General features: G+C 40.9%; 1 protein-coding gene across 2 annotated transcripts in view; it reads left to right on the top strand.

The window, feature by feature from the left end:
- The first annotated feature begins 5,041 nt into the window (after positions 1–5,041).
- SCIN (scinderin) overlaps positions 5,042–18,450 on the top strand; it is a 48,758-nt gene continuing 35,349 nt past the window's right edge. The window contains exons 1-3 of one of the 2 annotated variants that reach the window (XM_068674052.1): positions 5,042–5,170; positions 12,035–12,189; positions 12,926–13,087. Coding sequence is in view for 1 of the 2 variants with exons in the window: in XM_068674051.1 (XP_068530152.1) it covers positions 5,429–5,627; positions 12,035–12,189; positions 12,926–13,087 (516 nt within the window). In the remaining variant the exon portion in view is untranslated. Of the gene's footprint in view, positions 5,171–5,352; positions 5,628–12,034; positions 12,190–12,925; positions 13,088–18,450 lie in introns of those variants that run through there. The other variant, XM_068674051.1, reaches the window with a different exon arrangement.

The following is an 18,450-nucleotide window of genomic DNA, read 5'->3' on the forward strand; positions in this document are numbered from 1 at the left end:
CACAGCCTTCCTTGTCACCTAGATTTAAGAAATCAACTTTGAAATAAATGTTATGTTAACAGTACAGCTCTTAATGTTGAGGCACCTCCAAGCTTTCTGTGCATGGTGCTCAAAAAAAAACAAAAAAAACACACACACACACACACAAAAAAAAAAAACCACAGAGAAATACAGTCCTTTTCCAGTAAGTATGCCTCAGATTTTTGAAACAGGAATCGGCAGCAAATTTTGATTTAAAATAGATCTTTACTGCAGTCTTCTTGAGCAACACCAAGATTTCATCTTCAACGTCTGCTTCCAAAAGGTGACTATTTTAGAAGCTGTCTTGAGCACATTTGCTGATCTCAGCAGCTTTTTAGAGAATTATCATACTTTCAGTATTTCAGAGGAAAGGAAGAAGTGAGTTTTATAAATCAGGTGACTGTGATGTAGAAACTGAAATTTATGGATGCTTTTGGTCTCCTTCAGACTGCTTTGCTTTTGCAACTACTAAACTCAATGTGCAGATCCCCAGTTAATGTCAGTGATCTTAAAAACATTAAGATCTTTTTAAGAAGTGTGATGAAGGTTTATTTTCTTCCTCTTCAAAATGAAGAAATGCTGAGAGTATTCTTTGAAAGATATTGTGACGGGACTTTTATTAGTGATGCTAGTGTTTAGTGCTGGTATAATTAAAGTTGGCTAATTTATAATAGCTGACACAGCAACAAAATTCATAATTTTAAGGCATGTTATTCTTGTGTAGTATGAAGCCACTTTAGTCTTTCATTAGTTGAAGTATAACAGTGCACTTGAGCTTTAAGAAAACACATGGGATCCAGAAAATATTCTCCTTCGGAAAATGTTTATTTTCCCGGGTAGGAGTACCAAATTCAAGAAACCTTCAGAAAGACTTTTTTCAGAAAGTCAGAAAACTGAAAGTTTTCTCTCTCCTTCCCATATTTCCCTTGCCTTCTTTTCTGTTTCAAATATTTGTGTGATCCAAGTAAGAGCTCAGGATCGCTTAATTAAAAACTAATCCATCTGTAAGCAGGTACTTCAAATTTTCTGAGGTCAATGAATGTATTTTAAAAATTAGTTTCAATACACAGGTTCCAAATCCAAAGTGCATAAATATTTGAAATGTGATGAAAAATGTAATTTTAAGTACTAAGCCCAATCCTTGCAGATATCTGTTAATGAGGAGTTACTCAGTGTTTAAAAAGCAACCATACCGCTATAGTGATGCTTAAAACTACACACTAAGGCCCTTTATTTGCTCTGGACTTGGAGCATTGAAACCAGACCCCTCTCTTGAAGGTACAGGAGGAACTGTTATTTTTACGTGAGGGGACTGGCTGGGACTCTGCATTCCTGTACTCTCGTAGCCTCCTGAGTCAAGAATTGCCATTTAGGAGGAAAGCCAGCTTTCAGTCTTTCTTCAGAACATCGTAGCCTTGTTAAAGCCTCTCCTGTTGAAGCTGGGCTACTGAGCAGGATGATTTGAGGGACTGATGAGTGAATGGAGAGAGTTAGCAAGAGGGAACACAACTTTAGCATATGGTTTTGATAACTTGGCTTTTAAAGCTGTGTGGCTTAATTCTCCTTCCAGTTACACAATTTCAGTGATTTATTTTTTTTAAGAAGTATATTGGAAATAAAAAATTATATCATATCTGTGAACTGGCTTATTGTATTTGGGATGAATCTGAAATGACGTGGTTGAGCTGTGACTCAGCAATAGAGCGGATGAGAACAGGGTCTGACCCCTGTGACAGTTTGGATTGGAATGCGCTTTTGACACACATACTCTGTGTACACCAAACTTTGTAATATGAAACTAAATGATAAAACAAACTCATATAATCCTATTGTTCAGGAGGGTCATAGAGTTCAGGAGAGTATTTGGCATAAGTGGTGAAGAGAAAATCAGCTTTGTAGAAGGAAAGACCAAAAATTTGAAAGTATTCTCTGCTCACATTTTCCTTTTGTTCCTTCCATTGTTTCTTCCTGTAGCTGTAATTCAGCACAGGACATTAGACCTGTAGAAGGTTGTAGACTTAGGCAAACTATACTGAAAGGTAATCCCACAGGGGAAGATGCTTGAGCTCAACTTCTGGGAGCTCATTTAGGGTCCTGGTGTGCATCACCTGGAAACAACATCTGGTTTTGCTGCAATCCTGATAGCCATAAAAATCAGAACTCAGTCTGTAGTGTTGTGTTTTTTCACATCTATAAACTCTCATGCCCACACCCTGCATATATACAGTACATGACAATAATGCTTTAAGGAAAAAAAGATACTGCAATAAATATAAGAAAATACTTAGAAAGTAAATTAGAAAAATTAAATGGCAAACTTTTTCATAGTTTCTCAAACTCTCTGGAGCCATACCAATGCTGTAAGCTCAATGCAAATTTGAATCTCTGCAGTTTTAATTACTAGAGAAAGGGCAGGAGCACCTTCTGATATTCCTGTGTGACTTAGGGCATTGCACCCAGGACATGAAAAAAAAAAAAAAAAAAAAAAAGCAGAGCAGGTGTTTAAAGATGGCTGTACCTCAAGCAGTTCAGTCAAGCAGGTAGCAATGTGTGCTACTTTCTCCATGATGGTGCTCCTGGTCAATTAGCACTCAACTGCTCTATCCACCCCCTAAGGAAAGGGTGTGAGGCAAAATATTTCCCTGCATTACTCCAGTGCTAAAACAGCACCGTGCCTTTGACATCGTTCTGATAGTTTATCAACAAAATAAAATCTTTAGGAAACTAGAATGGAAATCTTCAAAATGTCTAAAGTAGCCTGAAATTCCTTTATAGGGCAGTTTCTACTGAGTGTAACTGAGTGTAACACAGTTTGACCTGTCACTTCTGAGTCAGAAAAAACAATGCTGTTTTGTAGCCCTCTTCACCTCAATTACTACATGAAACAACAGCCAAAAGTAAATTAGAAGTAATTTTTAAAAGTTCTTACTGGACCTATGAATCCTTTTAAAAATCTTTTTTTTCTTTTTTTTTTTCTTTTTTTTTCTGCCAAAATTAACTTTTGAATAACTGCATGTTAGAAAGCTTCTGAATATTTCAAATGTTATGAGAATCCATGTAACGTTTACAGTCAGTGCTTATTTTTGCTCCAAAAACTAGACAGCAATGGTTTGAAACAAATGGCAGTACAACTTTCATAAAATTGCAGGCTTACATAAACAGGAGTGAGATGGTAAAAGTGAGATTGCAAAAAGTAATTGTGAACTGTACAAACAAATATCTTGGCACTTCATGATACAAACAACACAAGATTTTCTTTGCTAGCAGCCAATGAGTCATTACATAGCACATCATACTAGCAAAGCAAACTTAGGCATGAGAAAACTCTGCTGTCAGTGCTGATACCCCTTGTGTGTGAGCAGTGCTGCAGAGTTCACTCCAAGACAAAGCAATTAAAATGTTCTTGTCTTTAACCTTTGTCCTTTGGTGTGGGGTACTGGGCATGGCCAACACTGGACAAATAGCACTAATGTGCATTTCATGGCAGCAACAGGGTTACAGCTGAGAGTAGTATTTGGTCTGTCTATTTAGCACTTACATCTAGAATAAGGGGATGTAAATTAGAGACAATGGCCTGTGCAATCTGTGTGCAAACAATCTTACCTTGGCAGAACAGGCAGGACAAGTTGGAGACGTGAAGCTGCATAGTGCTAGCCTGTTCTGACTGAGCTCACATTTGGGCAAAACTCAGCAACACTTCCAAAGCAAGTGCAAGTTGGCAGCTTCATGAGGAATATTAAATGCGTACAATTATAGAGTTTGTGGTAAATTCTGCCTGGACTGGCTACAGCTAACTAATGCACAGTGTACGTGAGTAAAAGTGAAAAGAAGAACTGACATAAATGGGAGAGTAAAGAAATTGCTTCAAATGTTTTGAAAGATCTGATAACATATTGAAACTAGACCTGCTGACTTTTTTTGGCTGCTCCTCCTAATGTAGTTTTTCCTCTCCACAAGGTGAATAGTCCGGAGAAAAGTATTTAATTTGGGACACCTGGTGCTTTATCTAGCAGGTTCAGCCTCACCAGGCCCTGGCAGAATGAGGGTTGAAACACTTGGCTGTGAGTGGGTGAAGGTGAGCCATACCATGCTCCCATGCTCAGCTGGGCTTTGGACAAAGCAGAGCACCTGCAGGTTCCCTTTTGTAACAGGGGACAGAGCACAGGCTTCCTCTGTGCCTGCATCTGATGGAAGGGTACCCACCCAAATGGGAGATGGGAGCATGTACAGCATGCAACGGTGTCCCTTCCCTCACCAGCTAAATGGTACGCCAGTCTATAACAAGGCAGGGAAGATGGTTCAAAAGGATTTCTTAGATGTGGTAATCCTTTTAACCTGTTGTCAGAAAAGATGCTCTCCAGCTGCTTTGTTGCGTTTAGCAGTGCCTGTCCTTCCCTACTGCAGCAGCACCAATTCGCCCTCAGGTTGATACTTGCACTCTTGTAGCCAGCTGCCAAAACACAGTGGGGAAATCCTGAGCCTGAAAACTAACCCAGGAGGATAGGATGATGGACCTAAATAGAGCCCTCTATGAAATACATCTTGATACACTGACAGCGTGAACTTTATCTATCTGAATCCTATCCAGATTCATCTGCCTCCTGTCAATATCAGATGAAAGCAGTGAGTTGCTATATACAATTTTCATGCTGTAATGGCCTGCCAGGATGACATACTGACCACTTATAAAGGAAACAGACAGGTGAGAAACAGGTTTAACCCTTCTGGACTGCTGTTGCATTGTGTGGAGAAACGCCACCGTGATGCTCTCTGTCCGCTGAGAAAGGGAACCATACACACACATTCTGGGCTTCAGCTGGAAACTTGAGAAAGATACAAGCTTTTTTTTCTCCTGCAGCAAGATTGCTGGCAACATTGGGCAAGCAAAAGAAAATTATTGGAGGAGAACTGTGCTCCACCTTTCTAATCCGGAAGAACAAAATTGCCCAGCAGCGAACACAAGCTGTAAAACCTCTGCATTCAGAGCAGCTTAGCAGACGGGATGCCAAAGCAGATAAGCGGCACAGCACGGGAACTCCACGGCACTGGGCTGCCCCTGCTGCGCTGCTCTCCCCTGCTTCTTTTTACCTTTTTCTTCCTCCAACTTCTGAGCGGAGACAAATCACCCCCTTGCAGCAGCAGAAGCGGGGCACGGCGGTTTCTTTTGTTGTTGTTGTTTGTTTGTTTGTTTGTTTGTTTTTTTTGGGGGGGGGTACGGGGGACAGTCCCTGAAGCGTTTTAAAAGCCAGGGACCAAAAGCCGGGGCAGCCCAGTCTCTCGGGAACCGGGACCGCCCCTCTCCGCCCCGCTCCGCCCGGGGGCCGTGCCATGCCGCGCCGTGCCGGGCCGCCTTTGCCGGGCCCTATAAAGGAGGCTGTGGGGGACACCCCCGTGTCCCGGCTGTGCCATGGCAGCGGATCGGTCCCCAGCGGCCTTCTCGGGCGCCGGGCAGCGTAGCGGGCTGGAGGTGTGGCGGGTGGAGAGCCTGGAGCTGGTGCCGGTGCCCCCCAGCCACCACGGAGACTTCTTCGTGGGGGACGCGTACTTGGTGCTGAGCACCCGGCGCAGCGCCACCTACGCCTCCTACCGCCTGCACTTCTGGCTCGGTGGGCAGCCGGGTGTCCGGGATGTGGGATATGGGATATGGGATGGGGGTAGAGGCGCAGCAGGCAAGGCTGCTTCCCCTGCTTCCCGGCTGCGGGGGAAGTGTGGGGGTCGCTGCCTCGCTTGGGTACCTCGGGGTGATTTCACCTTCCTTCTGCGGGGGCGCTTAGGGCAGGAGATGGGGTGCTGAGCCGTGCTGGTGCTGAGGGGCTCTGGGGGGGAAAGGGTGTTTGCTTGCTTTATGGTACTAGTTTGGAAAGGTGCTGAAGGGTTAAATTCTGGTCTTGGCTGCATCTAACCAAGAGTGAAATCCTGCCTCTATCCAGGTGAAGTTTTTTTGCCTTTCTTTCTATTATGACCAAAATTTCAGCTCAGCCTCTGATGTTGTAGTACTGCTTTGTGTCCAGATGCTGCCTTTCTCATAGAATCACAGAGGGGTCTGGGTTGGAAGGGACCTTAAAGACCATCTAATTCCAGCTCCTGCCATGGGCAGGGACAACTGTCTCCAGACCAGGCTTTGCAGCCTCATCCAACCTTGAACACCCTCAGGGATGGGGCATCCACAGCTTCTCTGGGCAACCTGTGGTGTTGGTCAACTTCCGAGTGCAGAACTTCTTCCTTTTACCTAATCTCAATCTCACCTCTTTTAGTTTAAAGCCATAACCCTTTGTCCTATCCCTACATTCCCTGACAATGAGTCCATCCCCAGCTTTCCCATAGGCCCCCTTTAGCTACTGGAAATTCAATATAAGGTCTCCCCGGAGCCTTCTCTTCTCCAGACTGAACATCCCCAGCTCTCTCAGCCTGTCTTTGAGGAGAGGCTTTGTGCTCCAGCCCTCTGATCATCTTTGTGGCCACCCTCTGGACTTGTTCTAATACTTCTGTGCCCTTCTTGTGCTGGGGGCACAGAAGCTGCATTCTCAGCTTGACTGCTTTTGCTTTCTGATGACAGAGATTGGAGGTGAAGTCAGCAGGTTTTCTGTAAAACCGGTTCTCTTTAATATCAGCTGATAGCCTAGGAGAGCCTCTCACAAATCAACCGAGAGCACAGCATTAAGAGCAAAATAGAAGTCTGTTGCATGGATGTACCAAATAGTTCGTATTTTATGTGACTTCCTCGTCTGCTGGAGGCTTATGATTTCCTTGTCTAGTCACCAGGTCATCTGACCACAGTGGTGGTTGTGTGGCTGTCTATTTCCTTTTTTTTTGTTTTCACTCTCCTGAGGTTTGTGTTTGTAGGGAGCACGTACAGATAGGTCAGTGTATATTAGTGTTAATGGGTTTGAGCTGCTGTCGATGTCATTGTTCTTTTGGATGCATTGAAGAATAGCAGAGAGAGCTGGGATTTTCTACATAAATGTTTGAAGCTTGTTTAGTTTTGCATTTGTTATTAGCTGGCATGCTGAGCAGTGTCTGACTGACAAGAATATAATCATAGATGGCAGCATAAATGAATTTTTGGCAGATAGTCCTCTATCAACAGCACTACTATTTAGGAGCTGGGTTTGGCTACTTACGCCTTTGCTAATGAAGTTAGAACCACTTATGCAGGAGTTAGTGTGGCAGACACATCCCAGAGCAAGATGCAAGGGCTCTGCAACTGGACGTAAAGTCAGAGCAGTGACTGACACCTGCAATAATTAACACTTCTCTGCTGTTGGTTGTGAGAGTACAACCTTTGGTTGTACGCGTTGCTGCACGCATTTTGCTGATGTGGTGATATCCAGATATTGTAAATAGCTTTGGGTAATCTGGGCACGCATTTGTACACACCTGGCAGGTTGGCAGCAGTGTGATAAACTGCTGGGAAATCTCTTCCTCCTTGCAGGATGCCCCAGCAGCGAGGCGGAGAGGAACAAAGGCTGCTGCAAGCCTAAAGGCGGCAGGAGTCCAGAACGTGCACAGGAGAGGGCAGTCACATCTGGGGCAGGAGTCTGAATTAATTTGGTGTTGTTGCTGGCTGATTGTCACCACTGTTGCATACACTGAACTTCTCAAAGAAAACATTTCCTAACCTTTGGGCAAGGAGGATGTTGGTAAGGCCTTTCTGTAGACTTCCCATAAGCCATCTATAAAAAGTAGCGGCCGTCATTAAGAGTCAGACTGCGGGATGGAAAGAATTTCTCTAAATTTAGATTGATGGAAACTCTGCAGGTTTTGTGCTTAGATACTTGCAAGGGCTTTGCCATTTGGTGTCACCATCGTGACTCTTGCCTGAGATCTGTGGCACCTGTTACTTGGTGGGTCTCGTATGGTGGATTTGAGCAGAGTCCGACTTCACTATAAAAGACCCCAAACTTGGAGTGAAAGCAGAGCATTGAATTTCTATATTTGACAGTGGCAAAATTCCTCCTAATACCTTTCTTGGGCACACCCAGAGAACTATAAGGAGGTCCAAACCACAGGTAAATGGCCTGTGAACTTGATGCAGTCATGTTCTGGCTGGCACCTGTAGGCTAAAATGACCAAACTGCAAACTCTCACACCTGGACAGGGTGTAAGCAGCCAGGAAGTGAGGACTTACTTCTTCCAAGATGCATCCCACACTTGCAGAATAGTTCTCCTTCATTTCTCTCCAGCTTTAATCTCTGTGTATATTTTAATACTCTGAGGTCTGCTCTCGTGCCAACAGAGTGGCACAGTGTAGTTGCATGCAAGCGGTTGAACTTTCTCCTTCTTCCCATTTTAATTTCTGTTTAAATACGACTGGATGTGTTTCTTTGGAGAAATAAAATCTCAACAGATGACACTAATATGCACTCTTCATTGGTTACAGCTTGTTGCAGTTTAGATGCTGAATCTTTGCCCTTTCACTTTTTTTTTTTTTTGTGAGTAAGGGTCTTTACTAGCATTGTAACGTAGGATTAGTGTGGGTTATTTTTTTTTCCAAATTCAGTGCAATCCAGGGTTTGTCTTAAATGTATTCTCTCTTGAAATAGTCCGTATGAAAAAATGCTGATAGATACACTCTAGCTGAAGTTATTTCATCTCCATTTGGTAACTCATAAAAACAAAAGGCGTTGTTAAAGAACTTAATGTATAGCTTTCTTTATGTATTTACAAATGATGTACAAAAGTAAGAGAGATGTGAATATAAAAAAATGAATTTGTCAGCCCATGGAGATCTGTTGGTTTAAATTGTACTGTCATGAGTATGGAGGTGAGACACTCCCATATTTCTTTCTGGAGAAAAATAGTATTTTCCCTGGAAATAATAGCAGAAAAAATAAAGCAAACTGGTAGAATTGTGGTTACTCAGCTTTTTGGTAAAATTCATTAGGCCCAATTTTATTCTTTGCTTTAAAAAGTAAATCTGAATGCTGCAGCTGTAATATGCACTCAGACTGGGAACTGAAAAATGTTCCTGGCCTTTCATGTGTCTTGCTTCCTCTGGCTAAACAGGGGAAAATACTTTCTCTTGAGTATCACAGAATCACAGAATTTCTAGGTTGGAAGAGACCTCAAGATCGAGTCCAACCTCTAAGCTAACACTAACAGTCCCCACTAAACCATATCCCTAAGCTCTACATCTAAACGTCTTTTAAAGACCTCCAGGGATGGTGACTCCACCACTTCCCTGGGCAGCCCGTTCCAGTGCCTAACAACCCTTTCAGTAAAGAAATTCTTCCTAACATCCAACCTAAAGCTCCCCTGGCGTAACTTTAGCCCATTCCCCCTCGTCCTGTCACCAGGCACATGGGAGAACAGGCCAACCCCCACCTCGCTACAGCCTCCTTTAATGTACTTATACAGAGCAATAAGGTCACCCCTGAGCCTCCTCTTCTCTAGGCTGAACAAGCCCAGCTCCTTCAGCCGCTCCTCATAGGACTTGCATGTGAGTATGTGTGGTTCCAGATCTCTCTCTCTTTTTTTTTTTTTTTTTTAGGACCGCAGAGAGGTGCCTGATCATTTACTCCTAGAGAAATGTAATAAAGCTTAGAGTCTGGAATTAACCAATAGTAATCAATTGGAAAGGAAACTTACAAAGAAAACAAAAGCTACTAAATGCATTCACCAACTACCTGCAATCAGAGTCCTAAGGAGTAACAAATCCTTGTTCAACTGTTTTTGTCATCTAATATTTATTCAGATATTACTTTTTGCTCAAAACATTCAAGTGTACTATCTGTTTATATAAAAGAATGTACAATTGGTCACTTGTGTCCGTAAAAGGGTTTCTTTTAGAAGAGGAAACTTCAAATATGATGTAATTTTACTTAACTTCCCTTCACAGCTTTTGGCTTGGCGGAACTCGTGCCTGTGTGCCCTAAAACTATACCTATGGGCAGCAGTGCTTTTCTGCTAGCAGGTGCTGCAGTGATGATAGCATGGCCAAGCAGTCAGTGTGGATCTGCGTCTGTGGCAGCAGTATCCATTCTGAACTTTGCTGAGAGATCCTGGCTTGGATTTCTGTGCTGACACTTGAGGGATGTGTCAGTAGCTAACTACTGATCTACTCCTGCTCAATATAAAGAGCCTGTGCTAGCTCTGCAAGCAGACTGTCCATGCTTTGTGACAACCACTTCTGCACATCAGCTCTGCCAGATACAGGGTTTTAGGGGTTTGACAGTTTGAATCTTTCAGGTTTGTTTCTAAAAACTTCTTTGACTAGGGCTATTACTAGTATGCTGCTATGACTCTTCCTGAAGTGAGCTTGACTGAGAATATGTGATGAACACGTACAATTCCTACCTGAAGAGAGCTGTCTAGACTTGAAGCTGTCCCAAGTGGAAAAACCATGAGGCTACCTGTGTGAGTAAGACAGGATATAGCCCACTTGAAATCACACATGGTGTTTCTCTGCTATTTTTAATGCTTGTTCCCAGAGATGAAGTGATAAGATCTATTGAACCAGAAACTATTCTGGTATCTTTTCCTGTACACCATGGATTTTATATAGCTGTTCGTGCCTTAAACTGTAAGATAAATCTGTTTTCCATGCAGCTAGAAAAACGCATGTGTGGATTGATGCTCAGTAGATAATTTTTTTTTAAAACAGGTTTTCATTGACTGTTTTATTGCACAGCAACTGAGATTGAGCCTGGTAATGATTCTTATCTCTAACATTGTTCCCAAACCATTTTTCTCGAACCCTGAACTCTGTTGTGTAATTGCAAGCAATAAATCTGAAGGATATAGGGATCTAGTCCTAATGGACATGAATAAATATATAAAAAAACAACCAAACAAAAAAAACACTTTACCACCAACCTTGAGGCACCCTGGTCTGACAGAACTTGTTATGTAGCAACATGCTATTGCTAAGTGATGGAGATTTTTTTTAGTTCTCGTGTTATATCCTGCTTTCAGTAATTTTTTGACCTTCTTTGGGCTGGCTTCATGCTCTTCTCTTCCCTATGTCTCTTATTCTTTGGCATCCTTTCCATACTTCATCCTTGCTGCTTTCATACTGAGACTTCCATTGCATTCGTGTCACTATGAAAGCCGTACTGGAGGTGGCCACACTCTTCCTGGGAGAAGCAGAGGTGTTGGGTGAAGAGGAGTTGTCTTGTCTTGTGGCACTTGCAAAGGTGGGCTAGCTATGTCAGTGATTCCCCTTGGGTAGCCCTGTCCCCTCCCCATGTTTTATCCTTTCCTAGTACTGAGAACTGATGCTCATATAGCAGCTTCTTCATTGCCATACTCAAAAGAAAAATAAAAACTCCATAAAAAATCCTACTCTTCAAAAGTTCTCAAGAAAAGCCTATTTCTTGAGACTAGATCCTACCAGCCATCTTCTTGAAATGATCAAAACTGCTGAAAATGTTCATCAAAATGTATTGGCTCATGCTGGAAGTTTCATTCTAATACACACAGTGCTTTGTAGTGTAATTAGGCCACCATCACGGTAGATAAGGCAGCTATTTTGCCACAGCTCTGGGAAGAGGCTAATAATTAAAAACTGTGACCTGGTGAAGTGAGTATCTGTAACCCAAAGCTGTTTTTCTCTCTCCTAGCTGTACCAGGTGATCTTACAGAAGATATCTAAGCAAAATGCCTTTGCTTGCATTTTATATTAATTGGACTGCTCTCAGGAGTTACTTTATGGTTTGGCAAGTTGTTTCTAGTATAAACTTCATTTTCTATCTAATCAATTCTTTGATGTGACCTTGCTTGGTCTTTGCACTTCCAAAGTGCAAAAGTCCAAAATTTACCACAGATACTTGTTATGCTAAATTCACTTAATTAAAATATGCTATTACTCAGAGATGGAGAGTAAATGGACTTGGTTATTTTCTTATAAAGACGGTTGAAGTTTTAAGAAATGGTATGGGTGGTCATGTTTGGTGAGCAAGGTTATGATGTAGTGCCTTGATGTACTTGCTGAAGGCAGTGCTTGATTGTCACAGAATTCAAAGTTATATTGATTTTTTTGGACATATTTCATCTTTATCATATTTCATTTCAGGGAAAGAATGTACCCAAGATGAAAGCACAGCTGCAGCTATCTTCACTGTTCAACTGGATGATTATTTAGGAGGAAAGCCTGTGCAGTGCAGAGAAATTCAAGGATATGAGTCTACTGAGTTTGTGAGCTATTTCAAAGGAGGAATTAAATACAAGGTAAAGAGCCATCTGTCAAAATGTATTCTAAAAATATATGTAACATCATCCACCTCTCACCCCCAGTAAAATCAAATCTTCTGCTTTGTATTTGTTACTGAAAGTGTAAAAATTATTAATGCTTAGTGGTTTTACATGTGAACTGCCTATCCAAAGCTGTAGGTGTCACAGTATTTAACAGAGTACCGGTTTGTTTCAGTGCCCCTTCTGATACTGCAAACCTTTCTCAGACATGCTATCCATGCCCCACAGTCAAACTATCATGAAGTTTCATATTCTTGTGACTAAGGGAGCTCACAGCAGGGACTCTGTTTAGCAGATGGTCTATCTTGCAGAAGCAATTTCCATACTGCAGTTAGTTCATTTGCACTTCGTAAGTCATTTGCACTTAGTTCAAATGCAGAACCCAGTGTCCTTAAGTGCTTAAAAACACGAACAGTGGGAAACACCAAAACCTCATTTTTGCCTAAAAATGATGATTATGTTGCACAGAAAGCTTTTCTAGTCCTACTAAATGTTTGTTTGTTTGTTTGTTTTTTCCTGGGCACAGACCTGAGAGTTCAGCTGCAGAGGTGTTCCCCATGTCTGTCTGGTCTGTGGTCAGCACTATTAATACAGTATATAATTCTGGCTTCCCTCTCACTGCATAAACTTCTTCCTTTCTAGCTTCTCAGCAAAATGGTAAGTTTCCAGAAATCAAGCTGAAGTAAATCTTGCTGCTTTGTTTTCTGCTCAGGCAGGTGGTGTCGCTTCTGGATTTAATCATGTTGTTACTAATGATCTGAGTGCCCGGAGGCTTCTGCATGTCAAGGGCCGGAGAGTTGTAAGAGCCACAGAAGTCCCCCTGGCTTGGACCAGCTTCAACAAAGGAGATTGTTTCATTATCGACCTTGGAACTGTAAGTCATTCCTAAAGCAAGGCATACTGGAAAGTAGGAGATGCAGCATCCTTTCAAAAGTCTGAATAATACCCTGAAATGCACAACTGATTTGTCATTCACCCAAACTGACCAAAAAAACTCTGCTTTAGGAAATCAGTTTTACTGGTACAACACTTTAAAAGTTCAAAACTTCCCTAAATAATTTCTGAAGCAAGCACAGACTATCATTCAAGAAACAGTTGTTTCCCACTGAGGTGGTTTTTCATTATTTATTTATTTTTATTTTTTTAACCTTAAGCTGTTAACAGTAAGTCCTTTCTGACTTTGGCACTATCTACCAATGGGATCAGTGCTAGGGTTCAGAATAGAATGCAGCTTGGACTTTTCCCTTAAATTAAAACATGATGAAATGTTTATTTTTAATTCACCTTAAAGAAACAGCTGCAAGATATGTTATCATAGTAACTTGTCATAAAATGTGTTGTAAAACTACTTCAGTATTTCAAGATATCACTTCTACCTGGAGTAATGATCTTAAGAAGCAAGACAGTATTGATAGGTAGCCCCATACTGTGAGGCTTTTTGCTGAAAGCAATTAGGCTTAGTGCAGAAAAGTATGGACAGGTAAGAGAACATTACTCTCAGTCATCTGAAGCAAACAGTTTAGTACTGTTTCCTTCAAATTCATGCTAACTTTTTGATACTAAAAGTAGAGTCTGGTATGTAGTCCACACTCTTTAGACACCAGTTATCGAATTGAAATTATTCTCATGCCTGATATACTGACATGTATAAAATATAGGAAAAGACCTCCAAGAACATCTTTCATTTCTAATGTTAATGATTCTATGAGAGAGTTTATCTGTAGGGTAGCAACTGCAGTTGATCTTGGTTTTATTGCTTTTTATTGGAAGTGGTCAGCTACTTCAGCAAGGTTTGATAAGAGTTCCTAAGCTTACTGAAAAGAGAGCTCTTCTAAACTCATGTTGTAATTTCTGCTTTTTCTGCAAAGCATCCTCTGATGTGACAACTGAAGATGTTGGTATCTGGTGGCCATATTGATTCATCATGCTTAGCCTTCAGATAGCACAGCAACCAGTATTTTCCTAACACTATTCCATCCCTCCTATGATGGTGTGGTTTGAGCACCTGATAGAGCCAAGTGATCAGTAACCTCTAAATGTTTCACTGTAGTAAGGATGTGAAGAAGAGACAGACACAGATTATCTACTATGTTTCAGAATTAATCTGTGGGAGATGGGAAAGTTGGAATTAGCTGTCAACAGAAAATGCTGCTTTTGCAGTCAGGCTATTACAGGGCTTGAGTTTTCTGGTTTGGAGTTACCCTCCTACAGACATCATGTGGAAGTAGGTATGCTCCAGTTCGACTTCTCCAGGCCCTCACTGTGCTGGAGTTAACCCAGTTCACCCGAAGTAATTACTGAAGTCCCACTGCAGACATGGCGGTGACACTGAAGTGCACCATGGGTATGTAGAGGTGTTAGATGTATAGGCTGATGAGACCTGCTGAGAGGAGAGCACTGTCACTATCAATATAAGTGTAATAAGGCTTTAGATTCTGGGTTTTTAATGCTGAATGTACATTGTGAGCCTTTTTCCTTTTTCGGTGTAACACCACTGATTTCGGATTTCCTGACTGATTAGACAGAGGTTAAGCTGCAGTGCAGCCCCTTTGTAGGAAGCAAGATTAGATGTGAACAACATATAGATCTTTACCAGATTATGGGGAGTCTGTTAAAGCACGTGACTGATAACAGTTCTTGGTCTTGTAATGCCAGTGGTGTAAGGGTGATAGGCTTTCTTGGATGTATAAACAAGTTAAGAAAAAGATGTTTTGGCACCCATTTGCAGTAATTTCATTATAGGTTATTTGTAAAGCAGAACTTTCTTGAGAGGAAATGGCAATGTCTGATACTTTAAGATGAAGGTGTGAAAGTAGAGCTGAAGTGCATGTAAAGAAATAGGTGTGGTATGAAACTTGTTCCAGATTTCCACCATGACAGTGTATTTTTCTCAGAATTATATTTCAAGCTGACATAACTGTATTTCAGATTGAAATTTTCCATGACTAGAGGTCCATTGTAGGTGGGAGAGTCTTTAAAGGAGCTCTTAATCAAACGTAGGGGTCCTTTAAAAAAAAAATGGAACAAGTAGATTACCTAATGGAAATAAAATGAATCTTTAATATGATTGCTCTTGAGTCTTGGGATTTCTCAGGGCACTGCTGAATCACTGTGAGAATAATGGACAGTAATTGCTTAAAGTAATGAGCTTATTGTCAGTGCTCTTACCATCAAAGTACTGTAGTGTGTCAAATAAGATGAACTTGCAAGATGTACTTTTCTTAATCTCTTAGCTAACAAGAAAGATGGTCTCCATGGCACTGCAAAACTAGTCATGCAGTCCATTTCCTGTTGCATTTCATCAAGCCACTTATATAATAAAAAGTCATTTCTTTTCCCATTGAGCTCAATTACTGGAGTATGTTAGACCTTGTGTTTGAAGAGGTAATGGAATATTAAGAAAGGTAATAATCACGAATAAAACTATTATTGGCTGCTAAGTCTTCCCTCCTGGTGATAATTCCTTAAGTTGAAAGCATCTGTGCATTTGTAGATGGTTTCACATACTCACAGTTCAGTTTCTGCTGGTTACCTCATGCCTAAATATGTTGCTTATGAAACCCCACTTCTAACATATAAAATTATCCTGCCGTGGTCTTATCTTGCCTAGTTTGAACTTCTGAGGCTGAAGCAGAAAACAGCTTCAGATGGCAGAGAAAATGCTGTCTTTGACAGGAAGGAAGGTAATGGCTTCATGTACTGTGGCTGTGAACCTGGGAAGGTTCTGCTCCTGTGCCTTTAGGACAGGCAAGACAATTATACGGCAGTTGCTGAGAAGGCTTACTACACACCAAGTGACTACAGAGAGCAGGAAGAGGGCTGCATGCCTCTTAGCTTCTTGGGGGGGAAAAAAAAGAGCACTCTTAAAATAAGGGTGCTGGTCAGGTGAAAAGTACCAAGCAGTTCTGAGATTGGGCCTGATCTAATTTCTTTCCCAAAGGAAGAATGCAGAAGGCTAGGCAATAACTATACCTAATGTTAAGTGTAAACTGCACTCAGTCCATCCTTCCCATTAGTATGGCAGTGCTTATAAACCAATTCATAACAGCCAGGAGATTGCTGTTTTGAAATTCAAGAGCTTGAAGGGTGCTTAAAGTACTTTGATTGCTGTAGGGTACAATGGTGTGTGAGACCTCTCAAGGGCTCTGTGAATTAAAAGTGAGAACTATGATGTCAAAAACGAAAGCATGAGAATGAATAAATTTGTTATGTTCTACTTTATGTTCTAGTATGTTATGTTCTACTTTGTTATGTTCTAGTATGCTTCTACTTGACCTCCTGACATCATAGGTATACCAAGTGTAAGAGCCATCTCATCTTCCACAGAGACACTTGAAGAAACGTTAATAATAATGTACAGACTTCTTTTGTACAGCAGTTGCTTTTCATAAAAACTATTAACTTGCTATAGATTAAAATATTTACAAGAAGAAAATTAACTTCTTTCTAAATGTAAAAATCAAGAGGATGTACTTGTTTGAGGGTTATGACAATGGGGTATGATTCAGCATCACATTGCAAATTTACGAACTGTTCTAGTTTTCTTCTGTAATCTCCTCTTGCCTGCACTATCTCTTCTAGGTGGTTTTTCCTTTAAAGAAAGCAGTTTGGTCAGCATACTTATTGCTTTATAACAGTCACTGTTTGGGAATAAATGACTGAAAGAGCAGACTCTTGCATGTGGGAGTTCATCACTGTAAGTTTCTCTTCCTAGTTGCTTTCCTTGGCACTGTCATGTCCAACTAGTCATGTCCTTTTTGTGTTCTGCTTCTCCTGCAACTAACTTCTTTCTCAGTTTCACCAAGCTGAGAGTTAGAATTTTGCTCAGGGGGGCAGGGAATTGCTAAACAAGTAGCAGAGCTTGAAGAACTAAATTAAACGGGCTTATTTAAATGTTAAAAATATGGTTGTAACTACACACAGTGTAGCTTAGTAAGCAGGCATGCCATGTTTTTCTATAAATCTGTGAAGCAATTATTTTTAGTTTCAGTAATTTTAACCTCCAGCATTCTAGAAGTTAAGTTATAGTCCCAAAGTCATCACATGGAGAAATATGAATACTAAGCCTTTTTATTTCTTCAGTTAGTGTTCAGAGTTTGTAGTTTCCTTTCCTTTCTAGGGACTGGAAACCTTTCTTCCCTTTCCACACCCACTTGTACGCAGAAAAGTGGCTCAAACAGAGACCATCATTAAGGCTCAGACAACTTCTAATACCAAGGATTCAATTAGGTTAGTTTGCTTCCAGATGATGCAGAAAATCCAGATCCCCTGCTGCTTGAGCTGCTGGTACTCAGAATGAATATACTCCTGTTATGTACCCTGTTATGCACTATGGTGTGGCAACAAATATTTCTGGAACAAGCTAGTAAAACAAGTGTGAGAGGAAAAATGAATGTAGTAGGTGTATGCCTGTGGTACATCTGGCTTATTTTTATCCTGACGATTTGTTCCAGCTGAATCAAGTGGGAGACTCTAGACTGATTACAAAGACGCTGTTGTAATTATACTAGGGCTGGGCTCATGGTGGCCTCAGCAGCATTTTGACTGAAAGAATTCAGAATTTGTTTTGGATTATTAGAACTCCATAACTTTCAGTGGTTCACTATATTGCAGCTTCAACAAATGAAAGGCAGATTTGATGCAGACTTGAAATGGTTATTTTTTTCCTTGCTTGTATCTCAAATTCAAAAGCCAAGACAGGAAAAAAAAATGAAAAAACTAAATTTCAATATTTATAAATTGAGAAAACTGTCACGGAAGCCTACATTAAACTGGTTCAATCCAAACACTCTTTTTCATATATGTCCATTCCTGAAAAAGTCAGTGAAAAAGGTGCTGTGTTGTAGTCGCTTCTAAGTTTAACTGCTCAGTTATTTTTCCCACCACTTGAACTTTGTTTGCTTAGTCTAGCACATGTTTTTGGCTAAAAAAAGTTTCACACTCCTGTTTCAGGGCTCTTTCCAAAAAATTATTCAAATTGTTTGAACAGACTCTGGGGTAATGTGCATGTGTTTTACTTTTAAGGAGAACTGAAGGAATTAGAAGCATTTCTGTTCTGTGCTATTCATTTAAAAATTTGGCTTTACAAGTCTATTTACATGTTCTCATTTTGTTAGTCTAGTTACTTAATGGATTAAAAGGAAAGGTGTCAATAGAAAGAATTGTTTCAACTTTAATGAACTCTTTTGTTATCAAAACAGCTGTTTATTAATGACATGAAGAATGAATGGAGTCTCA

Source organism: Anas acuta, chromosome 2 (genome assembly GCF_963932015.1).
Source record: "Anas acuta chromosome 2, bAnaAcu1.1, whole genome shotgun sequence".
Lineage (NCBI taxonomy): Eukaryota > Metazoa > Chordata > Aves > Anseriformes > Anatidae > Anas > Anas acuta.